Raw genomic sequence first — 13413 nt, 5'->3', positions numbered from 1 at the left:
TCTTCATTTTTTTGATAGCTTAAAATCTTAGTACATTTTAAATTATAATTATTTAATTATTGTGAAGTTAAATATAATTTGTTTATTGATTATTAGAATTTCTTCTATCAATTATCTATTGGAGCATGGGATCTTGGTACTTTTTCTATTTTATAAGAACTGAAATGGTTTTTGTAAAGTGGTTACAAGAGTGCCTAGCACATTATAAGCAGAATGTATTAGCTTTATTATTAACTCCCTTATATATTAAGCATTTTAACCTTTTATTTTTCTTGAGTTGCAAATATTTTTCTCAAAGTGTTTATCTTTTAATTTTATAACATTTTAAACACACACAATTTAAACTTTCATTTTAGTTGAAAGTAGCAGTCTTTTCTTAGTATATTATCCATTTATTTTATACTTAGAAAGTCATTCATTACTCAGATCAGTTAAATATTCACCAATAATTTTGTAGAGTTTAAATATCTTTTCACAAGTACGTTGTTTTCCTGGATATATTTTTTTAAACTTTTAATGGAAAATTTTAAACAGAAACAAAAATAGCAAATTCTCCCATTTCAATTCATGGCAAGTCTCATTCCACTTATACCCTGATCCCTTTTCTCCCCCAAATTATTTGATGCAAAGCACAGGCATCATCTCATTTTTATCTGTAAAAATTTCTGTAGGCATCTCTAAAAGGTGTATTTAAAAATATAACTGTTAACACCACTACTACAGCCAGAAATAGTTAACAGTAGTTTTTAAATATCATTTTAAAAAACCATAGTCAATGTTCAAATTTCTCTGATGGTCTTATTTTTTAACAGTTTGTTTGAATCAAGATCCAGTAAGGACTATACGTTACAACCGGTTGCTGTCTCTTCCATATAAACTACAGGTTTCCTCTCCCTTCCTAGTTTTTTCCCTTGCAATTTATTAATTGTGGAAACTGGGTCATTTGTCCTGTAGAATTTCCTATAGTCAGATTTTGCTGTGATTGCACCCTTTGGTGGTATTTGACATATTCTCTGGTTCCCTGTATTCGATGTAGATTGGTAGTTAGATGTGAAGGGTTGATCGGATTCAGGTAGTGTTTTTAACTTCCATCAAGTGGCATTTAATGCCTGGCTAGCTTTTTTGTCATCTCAGCAGCTATGGATGATCACTGCATAGATTCATTATGTCACGATGGGTTGTAAAATAGTGACATTCTAATAATTTTCTTCTTCATTTATTAGCTGGAGTTCTACAAAGGGAAACTTCCTCTTATCAACTGTTTGGTTACCCAGAAGTCCATTTCATATAGTAATGGCAGGATACATGCTTGATTTTGGTTTGTATGTGCCAATTTTCAAAATTACGAGTTGGTTGTTTTCAGATGATCATTACTTTTTTTCTTTTTTGAATACCACTATGAACTCATGCATTTAAACATATATTAATACAATATGTGTCTATCTATTGTGGTTGTCATTCTTATTGATGCTCAAACTGTCCCATCTTTGGCTTGTGGAAAGCTCTTCTAGTTGACACATCTGCGTGTTCTAACTTCCTTGCTTTCTGATATGACAAGATGTTCCTGTATATTTCCTGCTTAAGCTTCTTCACAAGTCTTATTCTGTACATTTCGTATGTAAGACATGGAATCTGCCATTTACCCAAGAAGTCATCGTTCCCTTTAAAGGTTAATGATATTACAAAGGCACATCTAATTTCTAGGAGTGCTCTTGGCTATTGAGTTCCTGTTTTTAGGACTATTCAGGGAACCATATTAGAAAACTTGTTTAAATTTGATTTTATTTAATATTTTAATTATACATATTCATAGGGCAAATAATGATGTTTTGATACATATAATGTATAATGATCAGATCAGGGTGATTAGCATATCTATTACTGCAAATATTTATCATTTCTTTATGTTGGGAACATTCCAAATCCTCCTTCTAGCTACTTGAAAATATATACTATTTTAACTATAGTAATCCCACAAGGATATTAAACATTAGAACGTATTCTTCCTATCTAGCTGTAATTTTGTATGCTTTAATAAATCTCTCCCTACCTCTCCCTTCCCCCTACCCTTTCCAGTCTCTTGTATCCTCTGTTCTACTTTTTAGTTTTACGAGATTAACCTTTTTTTTAGCTTCCATATACAAATGAGAACGTGCAGTGTTTAGCTTTCTATTCCTGGCTTATTTCACTTAACATAATGATCATCCGTGTTGCCAAAAATGACAGGATTTCATTCTGTTTTACGGATGAATAATATTCCATTGTGTATCTATGCCACATTTTCTTTATCTATTAATCTGTTGTTGGACACTTAAGTTGATTCCCTACGTTATCTATTGTGAACCGTGCTGTCTCCACAGTGGCTGTACTGTTTTTACATTCACACCCACAGTGTATAAGAGTTCGCTTTTCTCCACATCTTCACCAGAATTTGTTATTTTTTTTATCTTTTTGATAATAGCCATCCTTCCTGGGGTGAGATGCTACCCCACTGTGGTTTTGATATGTATTTCCCTGGTGATCAGTGATGTTGAGCATTTTTTTCATATACCTATTGGCCATTTGTATGTCTTATTGAGAAATATCTGCTCAGATTGCCCATTTTTTTCTTTTTTCTTTTCTTAAGAGATGGTGTCTCTATCTGTCACCCAGGCTGGAGTGAAGTTGTGGCAGGCCAGTTCTCCCTGACAATCACACAGACAGGCCTGCATGACAGTCACACAGACAGGCCTGCCAAGCACTCCAGTTACACAGACAGATTTCCACAGCACTGCCTTGACGTTGAGCAAATAGTTAAACCTAGGGAAATCAGTGCCCAGACATCAAAGCTAGAAATGAAACATGATCAGTAGGAGCCTTGCATGGACTTCTCCCTAACCTGGAGCAAGCCAAAATAATAGAGACAGTCTTTGATTCCTAGCGCCAGGACCTGTATCTGAGATGAGTCAAGGTAACAGAGGCAGCTGTTTGAACAGATTCATTGGAGAGTCTAAGGCAGCTCTCTGGACCAAGCTGTAAAGGAGATAAGATGGAAATAATCACTCTGGTACCACAGTAGACAGGCCTTGAAGGTAGTGGGGCCATTTTAATCAGACTTAGCAAGCATTTTTGTCTCTGACCTTCTAGTTGAAACAAAATTAGTTACCAGTAGACTTAGGCCAAAGCTATACTGCACATAGGCACATAACCCCAACCTATATAAGCACTAAGAAAATTGCAACACTTTGAGTTGGTCTGGTGGAATTATCTCTGGCCTTCTCCCTGTATCCGGTTACAGCAATAAATTCCCTTCTTTCCTAGTTTGTCTGCTTCCTGTTATTGGGCCTCGAGAAAACACAGCTGGACCCGGCTTGGTTCCAGGAACAAAGTGGCATGATCACAGCACACTGTAAACTTCCGAAACTCCTGGACCCAAGCTATCTTCCCATTTCAGCCTCCCGAGTAGCTGGGATTACAGGCATAAGACACCACACCCAGCTCATTAAAAAAATTTTTTTTTTTTTTTTGTAGAACTAGGGTCTTGCTATGTTGCCCATGCTGGTCTCATACTCCTTGCCTCAAGTGATCCTCTGTCTTGGCCATTTTTAAATCAGAATGTTTGTTTATTTTTGCTTTTGTTGCCTGTGCTTTTAAGGTCCTATTCACAAAATATTTTCCCAGACCAATGTCCTGGAGTGTTTCCCCATGTTTTCTTCTAGTAGTTTCATTGTTTGGGTCTTAAATTCAGGTCTTTGATTTATTTTGAATTGATTTTTGCATAGGATGAGAGGTAGGGGTCTAGTTTCATTCTGCAAATAATTATCCAGTTTTCCCAGCACGACTTTTTTTTTTTTTTTTTTTTTTTTTTTTTTTTAATTTGAGACATGGTCTCACTTCATCTTCCAGGCTGGAGTGCAGTAATGTGATCATGGCTCACTGGACCCTCAACCTCCTGGGCTCAAGCAATCCTCCCACGCAGCTTCCTGAGTAGTTGAGACCACTGGTGTGTGCCACCACACCAGGCTCATTTTAACAGTTTTTGTAGAGATGGGTCTCCCTGTTTTGCCCAGGGTGGTCTCGAACTCTTAGATTCAAGTGATTTTCCCACCTCAGCCTCTCAAAGTGTTAGGATTACAGGTGTAAGCCACCGTGCCTGGCTCCAGCACCATTTATTAAAGAGACTACATTTCCCCAGTGAATGTTCTTGTTGGCTTTGTCAAAAATCAAATGACTGTCGGTATGTGGATTAGTTTCTGAGTTCTCTATTCTGTCCCATTGGTCTAATGTGTCATTTTTAAGCCAATACCATGCAGCTTTGGCTACTACAGCTTTGTAGTATATTTTGAGGTCGACAGAGTGATACTTCCAGCTTTGTTCTTTTTGCTCGGAATTGCTTTGGCTATTCAGGGTCTTTCACGAATCTATACAAATTATAAAAAATGTTTTTTCTATTTCTGTGAAAAATGTCATTGGTATTTTGATAGGAATTGCATTCAATCTATACATTGCTTTGGGTAAACTACAACTTTTTAAAGACAACATTTATTATGTGTTCAAACCAGTACTTCCCATTCAAAATCAGAACATGGAGTTTTAATTTAAACTGTATAGTTATGTTCTTAGTGAGTCACCTGGTGTGAAATGAGAAGGTAGCTTGGAATATCAATTTTCCCAACACATCCTTTTCCTGATTGACTTGCAGGACTTGCTACATGACTGCATAGTTTGCAGGGCCCAACACAAACAAAAAATTCAGTGCTCATTGTTCAGAACCTCTAAAGAATTTTAAGATGGTGACAGCAGAGCCTTTAACCAGTATGTGGGCCCTTCTAAGAGCAGGGCCTTATGTAACTGCACGTCACACATCTACAAAGCCGGCCATGTTGAATTGTGATAGCAAACATTGTAACAACAAATACTTGCTATGTGCCAGGCTCTGTTCTGAATGCTTTCCCTGTCACTCAGGTGAGTACTTTATTATTTCCATTTTAGAGATGAAAAAAAGGAGGCACAGCATGGTTAAACAACTTGCACAAGGTTACACAGACACTAGGTGGCAGAGCAGGGCTTGAACTCAGGTGCTTTGCTTTCCCAAATTTTTACCTCTTTGCTCCTATGCCACACTGCTTCTTCCAAGAACTGTAAAGACTGAATCTCTACAGTTTTTACTTTCTGTAGAGACAAGAGTCTCACTATATTGCCCAGGTTGGTCTCAAACTCCTGGCCTCAAGCAAACCTCCCTCCTTGGCCTCCCAAAGTGCCAGGATCACAAGATTGAGCCATTGTGCCTGGCCTGAAAGTGTCTTCCTATAGGTTTTTCAATGAGTTTTCCAGTTTTCACACTACCAGTACTACCATAATTCCTTTCACAGGTCCAATTCCTGAAAGCTTTTGCTGTTGATGTAATTTAGCCTATTTCTTTTTAACTTCTCTCCCTGTCTTCTGCCCACCTCCATCACAGATACTGGAGTTCAGCTTTTTCAGATTTTTAAGTCAGACACCACTCATCCATCTGCTTTTCAGCTTCTAAAATTTTATTGGCATCTTTTATCTGGTGTGGTCTTCTCTTGAGTTTTCTTGGTATCTTTTATCTGGTGTGGTCTTCTCTTGAGTTTTCTTGGTCCTTGTGGTTTTATGGATTTTACTACTTATTTCTCCTAACTAACTGTAATTTTGTACCCGTTGACCAACCTCTCCCTATCTCCCTCTTTCTTACTCCTCCTAGCCTCTGGTAACCACTATTCTACTATTTCTGGATCAACCTTTTTAGATTCCATATATAAGTGAGATCGTGCAGTATTCATATTTCTGTGGTTGGCTTATTTCACTTAGCATAATGTCTTTGAGGTTCATCCACGTTGCTGCAAATGACAGGATTTCATTCTTTCTTATGGCTGAATAGTATTCCACTATATATATATGCCACATTTTCTCCATCCCTTTGTCCATTGATGGACACTTGCATTCCACATCTTGGCTATTGTGAAAAGTGCTGCATCAAACATGGGGGTGCAGATATCTCTTACACATAATGATTTCCTTCACCTTGCATAAATTCCAAGTAGTGAGATTGCTAGATCATATGGTAGTGCTATTTTTATTACTATTTTTTTTGAGACAGAGTCTTGCTCTGTCACCCAGGCTGGAGTGCAGTGACACGATCATAGCTCACTGCAGTCTCAGCCTCCCAGACTCAAGCAATCCTCCTGCTTTAGCCTCTCGCATAGCTGGGACTATAAGAATGAGCCACCATGCCCGGCTAATTTTTTAATTATTTATAGTGGAGATGAGGTCTCACCTTGTTGCCCAGGCTGGTCTCAAGTCCTAGCTCAGGCAATCTCCCTGCCTTGGCCTCCTAAAGTGCTGGGATTACAGGCATAAGCCACCATGCCCAGCCCTATATTTAATATTTTAAAATATGCAATATACCCAGGTAACAAACCTGCACATATACCCCCTGAATCTAAAATGAAAGCTGACATTACTTAAAAAAAAAAGTGGACAAACAATCTGAATAAACATTTCTCAAAAGAAGACACAGAAGGCTGGGTGCAGTGGCTCACGCCTGTAATCCCAGCACTTTGGGAGGCCATGGCGGGGGGATCACCTGAGGTCAGGAGATCGAGAACAGCCTGGCCAACATGGCAAAAACCCTTCTCTACTAAAAATACAAAGAAATTAGCCAGATGTGGTGGCATGCACCTGTAGTCCCAGCTACTTGGGAGGATGAGGCAAGAGAATTGCTTGAACCCAGGTGGCGGAGGTTGGCAGTGAGCTGACATCACACCACTGCACTCCAGCGTGGGCAACAGAGCAAGACTCCATCTCTAAAAAAAAAAAAAAAAAAAAAAAAAAAAAAGACACAGAACTGGCCAACAAGTATATTTTAAAATGCTCAACATCACTAATCATTAGGGAAATGCAAATGAAAACCATACTAAGATCTCACCTTACCCCAGTTGGAATGACTGTTACTAAAAAGACAGAAAATAACATATGCTGGCAAGGGTGTGGAGAAAGAGGAACTCATATGCTTGATGGGAATATAAATTAGTACAGCCATTATGGACAACAGTATGTCCATAAATATACTGACAACAGTATATTTAATATTGGCTTTCTAATAGTAGCCATTCTAACTGGTATGAGATGGTATCTTACTGTGGTTTTGATTTCATTTTTCTGATGACTAGTGATGTGGAGCACTTTTTCATATGTTTGTTGGCCACTTGTATGTCTTCTTTTGAGAAGTGTCTGTTCATGTCTTTTGCCCATTTTTAAATGGGATTATTTGTTTTTTGCTTGTTCAATTTTTTAAGTTCCTTATAGAGTCTGGATGTTAAACCTTTGTCAAATGTGTAGCTTGCAAATATTTTCTCCCATTCTGCAGGTTTTCTGTTTACTCTGTTGACATTTTCTTTTGATGTGCAGAAGCTCTTTAGTTTAATTAGGTCCTACATGTCAATTTTTGTTTCATTGCAATTGCTTTTGAAGACTTAGTCATAAATTATTTTCAAGGACTGATGTCCAGAATGGTGTTTCCTAGGTTTTCTTCTTGGATTCTTATAGTTTGAGGTTTTACATTTAAATCTCTAATCCGTCTTGAGTTAATTTTTGTATATGGTAAAAGGTAAGGATCTAGTTTTACTTTTCTGCATACATCTAGCCAGTTATCCCAGCACCATTTATTGAATAAGAAGTCCTTCCCCCATTGCTTATTCTTGTCAACTTTGTTGATGATTAGATGGCTATAGGTGTATAGTTTTATTCCTGTGTTATCTCTTCTGTTCCATTGGTCTACATGTCTGTTTTTGTACCAGTACCATGCTGTTTTAGTTATTATATATTGATAGGATAGTTTGGGGTCAGATAATGTGATGACTCTGGCTTTGTTCTATTTTCTTAGGATTGCTTTAGTTATTCAGGCTCTTTTTTGGTCTCTTATGAATTTTAGAATAGTTGCTTTCCAGTTCATGACATTGGTAGTTTGATAGGAATTAATGTTGAATTGGTAGATTAAGCAGTATGTTCATTTTAATGGTATCAATTTTTCCAATCCATGAGCATGGAATGTTTTTCCATTTTGTGTGTGTGTCATTTGTGATTTCTTTCAGCAGTGTTTTGTAGTTTTCCTTGTAGAGATCTTTCACCTTCTTGGATAGATGTATTCCTAGGTATTTTATTTATCTATTTATTTGACTAGTGTAAATGGGATTGTGCTCTTGATTTGGCTCTTGGCTTGAATGTTATTTGTGTGTAGAAATGTTACTAATTTTTGTACATTTATTATTATTATTATTGGTACCAAATTTCTTTATTTGAAGGAATGGTACAAATCAAAGAACTTAAGTGAATGTTTTGGTACAACTTATAGAAAAGGTAAAGGAAACCCCAACATGTATGGACTGCCTTGGTCACCAGGGAAGTCACTCCATAGATACGGGGAAATTAGCTTAAGGCTTAGCTTTCATTATCACTGTCTCCCAGGGTATGCTTGTCAAAGAGATGCTCTGCCAAGCCAGATTCTGGTGCTCCCATCTTGTGCAAGTTGGTCACGTAGTCACCCAATTCTTGGATGGATTTCACCTGCTCATTCAGGTGCTGTGTCTCAATGAAGTCACACAAATGGGGATCATTTTTGTCAGTGGCCAGTTTGTGCAGTTCCAGTAGTCACTGATTCACATTTTTTCTTTCCAAATGTAATGCCCACTCCTTTGCATTTAGCCCGTGTAGGAGGTGTAGAGCTCCAGGTTGATCTGGAGGTTGATGGCAGCCTCTGATTCCTGGCGGTAGTTCTGGCGCACCTGTGAGGGGGACGTGGTAGTCATGGCGGTGGCGGTGGCTATGCGGCGCTGGAACGGTGGCGGAGGCCTTGCGACGGTCCCAGGGTGCGGTGAGGAGGCGGTGGAGGGCTGGTTATGGGCGGCTGGCGGGGGTGGGGGGGATGAGCGCCAGGTTCTGTCCAAGCACTGTTGAAGCAGGAAACCTTGGCGAGTCTCTGTGAAGAACGTCTGCCCTACATTTATTTTGTATCCTGAAATTTTACTAGAGTTGTTATCATTTCCAGGAGATGTTTGGCAGAATATTCAGGGTTTTCTAGTATAGACTTATATTGTCAGCAAAGAGAGATAGCTTGACTTCTTTTCCTATTTGGATGCATTTTATTTCTTTCTCTTGCTTCATTGCTCTGGCTACCAATTCTAGTACTAGAATAGGAGTGATGACAGTGGTCATCCTTGTCTTGTTCCAGTTCTCAAGAGCAATGCTTCTGGTTTTACCTGTTCAGTATGAACTGGCTGTGGGTTTGTCACAGGTGGCTCTTATTATTTTCAGGTGTGTTCCTTTGATGCCTAGTTTCTTGAGGGTTTTTATCAAGAAAGGATGTTGGATTTTATTTAAAGCTTTTTCCACATCTATTGAGATGATCATAAGGTTTTTGTTTTTACTTTTGTTTATGTGGTAATCACATTTATTGATTTGTGTATGTCGAACCAACCTTATATCCCAGGAATGACGCCTACTTAATAGTGGTGAATTAACTTTTTGATGCACTGTTTGATTTGAACTGCTAGTATTTTGTTGAGGATTTTTGCATCTATGTTCATCAGGGATATTGGCCTGTAGTATTCTTTTTTCATTGTGTCTTAGCAAAGTTTTGGTATCAGAGTGATGCTGGCTTTGTGGAATGAGCTGGAGAGGAGTCCTTACCTTCTCTATTTTTTGGAATAGTTTCAGTAGAATTGGTAGCAGCTCTTTGTATGTCTGGCGGAATTTGGCTATGAATCCATCTGGTCTGGGTGTTTTTAGTTGGTAGTTTTTGTTGTTGTTGTTGTTGTTGTTGTTGTTGTTGCTGTGTGTTTTTGAGACAGGGTCTCTCTGTCACCCAGGCTATAGTGCAGTGGTGCAATCACAGCACATTGCAGCCGCCATCTCTCGGGCTCAAGCAATCCTCCTGCTTCAGACTCCTGAGTAGCTGGGACTACTGGCACGTGTCACAACACTTGGCTAATTCTTTTTATTTTTAATAGATATAAGGTCTTGTGTTGTTGCCCAGGCTGATTCTGAACTCTGAGATCAAGCAGTCCTCCTGCCTTGGCCTTTCAAAGTGGTGTGATTACAAGCATGAGCCTCTGTGCCCAGCAGATTTTTTATTATTGGTCCAATTTTAGTACTTGATATTAGTCTGTTTAGGGTTTCAATTTGTTTCTGGTTCAACCTTAGGAGAGTGTGTGTTTCCAAGAATGCATCCATTTCCTCTAGATTTTCTAGTTTGTATGTGTAGAGGTGTTCATAATAGTCTCTGAGGATCTTTTGTATTTCTGTGGTGTCAGTAATGTAACCTTTGTTGTTTCTGATTGTGCTTGTTTGGATTTTCTCTGTTTTCTTTTCTTTGTTAATTTTGCTTGCAGTCTGTCAATCTTGTTTATCCTTTCAAAGAAAAAACTTTTAGTTTCATTGATTCTTTGTATGGATTTTTGGGTCTCAATTTTGTTTAGTTCTTCTTTGACTTTAGTGATTCCTTCTGCTAGCTTTGGGGTTTCTCTTGTTTTTCTAGTTTCTCTAGGTGTAAAGGTTAGATCACTGAGATATTTCTAACTTTGTGAGGTAAATGTTTAGTACTATAAACTTTCCTCTTAACATTAGTTTTGCCGTATCCCAGAAATTTTGGTATGTTGTATTTCTTTTTCATTAATTTCAAAGAATTTTTAAAATTTCTGCCTTAATTTCATTGTTTACCCAAAGTCATTCAGGAGCAAGTTGTTTAATTCTCATGTAATTGTGTGGTTTTGAGAGATCTTCTTGATATTGATTACTATTTTTATTCCACTGTGGTCCGAGAGTATGGTTCATATAATTTCAATTTTTTTGAATTTATTGAGACTTGCTCTGTGGCCAAGCATGTGTTCAATCTTGCAATATTTTGCATGAGCAGATGAGAAGAATGTATATTCTGTGGTTGATGGGTGGAATATTCTGTAGATGTCTCTTAGGTCCAATTCATCAAATGTCCAATTTAATTCTAGAATTCCTATGTCAGTTTTCTGCATGAATGATCTGTCTAATGTTGTCAGTGGGGTGTTTTCAAGTCCCCCACTATTATTGTATGGCTGTCTAAGTCTTCTTATAGGTCTAGAGTACTTATTTATCAGGGTGCTCCAATGTTGGGTGCATATATATTTAGGATAGTTAAGTCTTCTTATTTAATTGAATCTTTTATCATTATGTAATGGTCTACTTTGTCCTTTCTTTTTCTATTGCTGGCTTAAAGTCTGTTTTATCTGATATAAGAATCATGACCCTTGCTCTTTGTTATTCTCGATTTGCGATATTTCTCTAGCCCTTTACTTTGAGCCTATGGGTGTCATTACATATGAGGTCTACTTGTTTTTTTTTAATCCAACATACCACTCTGTGCCTTTTAAGTGCAGCGTTTAGACCATTAACATTCAAAGTTAATACTGATATGTGAATTTTTGATCCTATTGTAAAGTTGTTAGCTGGCTGCTTTGTAGTTTCTATCATGTGGTTATTTTACAGTATCTGTGGAAAATGTACATAAGTGTGTTTTTGTGGTAGTGGGTATCATTATTTTGTTTACATGTTTAGAACTCCCTTAAGAAACTCTTGTAAGTCTGGTCTAGTAATAACTCATTCTCTTAGCACTTGCTTGTCTGGAAAATATTTTGTTTCTCCTTCACTGATGAAGCTTAGTTTATCAGGATATGTATGTCTTGGTTGGAATTTCTTGTCTTTAAGAATGCTGAAAATAGGCCCCTAACCTCTCCTGCCTTGCAAGGTTTCTGTTGAGAAGTCCACTGTTCACCTGATGGGGTTCCCTTTGGCATTTTTCTCTAGTGGCTTTTAAGATTTTTTTCTTGCCAGGTGCAGTGGCTCATGCCTGTAATCCCCAGTACTTTCAGAGGCCAAGGTAGTGGATCACTTGAGCCCAGGAGTTCAAGATCAGCCTGGACAACATGGCAAAACCCCATCTCTCAAAAAAATAGAAAAATTGGCCAGGCATTGTGGTGCATGCCTGTAGTCTCAGTTACTTGGGAGGCTGAGGTGGAAGGATTACCCAAGCTCAGGAGGTGGAGGTTGCAGTGAGCAGTGATGGCACCACTACACTCCAACCTGGGCAACAGAGACCCTGAGACCCTGTCTCAAAAAAAAAAAAAAAGATTTTTTCTTCAGCATTGGCCCTGGAGGGTCTGGTGACTATATGTCTTGGTGATATTCATTTTGTATAGGATGTAACAGGTATTCTCTGGATTTCTTTTTCTTTTTCATGTGGGTATGATTTTTTTCTTTTTTTTTTTTTCTTTCCCTAAAATTTTTTTCTTTTTCTTTCCCTTTTCTCCCTGTGGCTGTAGTGAATACTGGGTAGGGTCTTTTGGCTTCGTTTCTATAGGTCTATGCACTTCTGTTGGCAGGTTTCATATTGGGCTGTGCAGTTTGACCTACAGGCCAGTACATGGCACTTATAGGTAAGAGCTGGCTACAACCAAAGTGGCTGGGTATGGACTTGATCCTTGTTTTACTGAGAGAAGTTCTCTGTGGTCTCAGTCAATGGGCTGATTGGTAGAGTACACAGTGGTCTGTGCTCTCTGCTTAGCCGCAGGGAAAGGAGGGACCAAAATGGGCAGGGCTGGATGGACAGGTCCACCTACAGGCTCCCTGATAGCAGGCACAAGCATCAGTACTGAGGGGGAATCCAGTGGGTGGCCACCAAGTGCCCAGAGGTGTGCCTAGATGTGGAGCTGGGAAATCTCCTTGGCCCCAAGTTCTCTGCACAGGCATGAGGGAGGTGTCCTAAACTAATCCAGGAGAGTGAGTGCAATAGATGCCTGGAGATCTGCTTGAATGTGGAGCAGTGAGGATCCCCCTGCACCTGGTTCTCTGCACAAGAAGGGTGGGGCAGCTCAAGCTGCTGAATCAGCTTAGCAAGTGTTCCAAATGCCTGGAGATCTGCCTGGGCATGAAGCGGAGATGGCCTTCATGCCATCAGTGTACAGAATCTCTGTGAATCTCTGTACAGAAAGGGTGGGGTGAATCAAGCTCCTAATCCACATGAGCAGGTGCTCTGAATACCTGGAGATCTGCCTGGGCATGGAGTGGAGAGAGTCCCATTGCACCAAGATTTATGCCCAAGAAGGGTAGGGAGCAACTCAGGCTGCTGAACCAGATGAGGGGGTGCTCCTAATACCTGACACCTGCCTGGGTCCTGTGAGTGAAGCAGAGAGGAAACTGCTGCACGATGACTTCAGGGGAGTGGGCTGATGGACCCAGCAATGTTATTGCCCATTTTTAAACGGAATTATTTGATTTTTTGCTATTGGGTTGTTGGAGTTCCCTATATTTTCTGGATATTAACCCCATGTCAGATGCAGAGTTTGCAAACATTTTCTCCATTTTGGAGGTTGTCTCTTCACTCTG

At 39.0% G+C, this 13413-nt stretch overlaps 3 protein-coding genes across 6 annotated transcripts in view; 1 reads left to right on the top strand and 2 right to left on the bottom strand.

Moving 5' to 3' along the window:
- The window catches only part of DST (dystonin), a 1587602-nt gene that overhangs the window by 1040295 nt on the left and 533894 nt on the right, over nucleotides 1-13413 (top strand). The gene's annotated exons all lie outside the window — the stretch shown is intronic.
- Nucleotides 1-13413, bottom strand: part of ZNF451 (zinc finger protein 451) — a 376340-nt gene that overhangs the window by 160397 nt on the left and 202530 nt on the right. The gene's annotated exons all lie outside the window — the stretch shown is intronic.
- Nucleotides 1-13413, bottom strand: part of BEND6 (BEN domain containing 6) — a 74784-nt gene that overhangs the window by 15847 nt on the left and 45524 nt on the right. The window contains exon 4 of one of the 4 annotated variants that reach the window (XM_050788792.1): nucleotides 247-3012. The exons of the other annotated variants lie outside the window; for them this stretch is intronic. Within the exon in view, the coding sequence (XP_050644749.1) occupies nucleotides 2990-3012 (23 nt within the window). The 3' untranslated portion in view covers nucleotides 247-2989. Of the gene's footprint in view, nucleotides 1-246; nucleotides 3013-13413 lie in introns of those variants that run through there. 4 annotated transcript variants of the gene reach the window in all.

Source organism: Macaca thibetana, chromosome 4 (assembly GCF_024542745.1).
Source record: "Macaca thibetana thibetana isolate TM-01 chromosome 4, ASM2454274v1, whole genome shotgun sequence".
Lineage (NCBI taxonomy): Eukaryota > Metazoa > Chordata > Mammalia > Primates > Cercopithecidae > Macaca > Macaca thibetana.
This window is presented reverse-complemented; position numbering and strand designations above follow the sequence as displayed.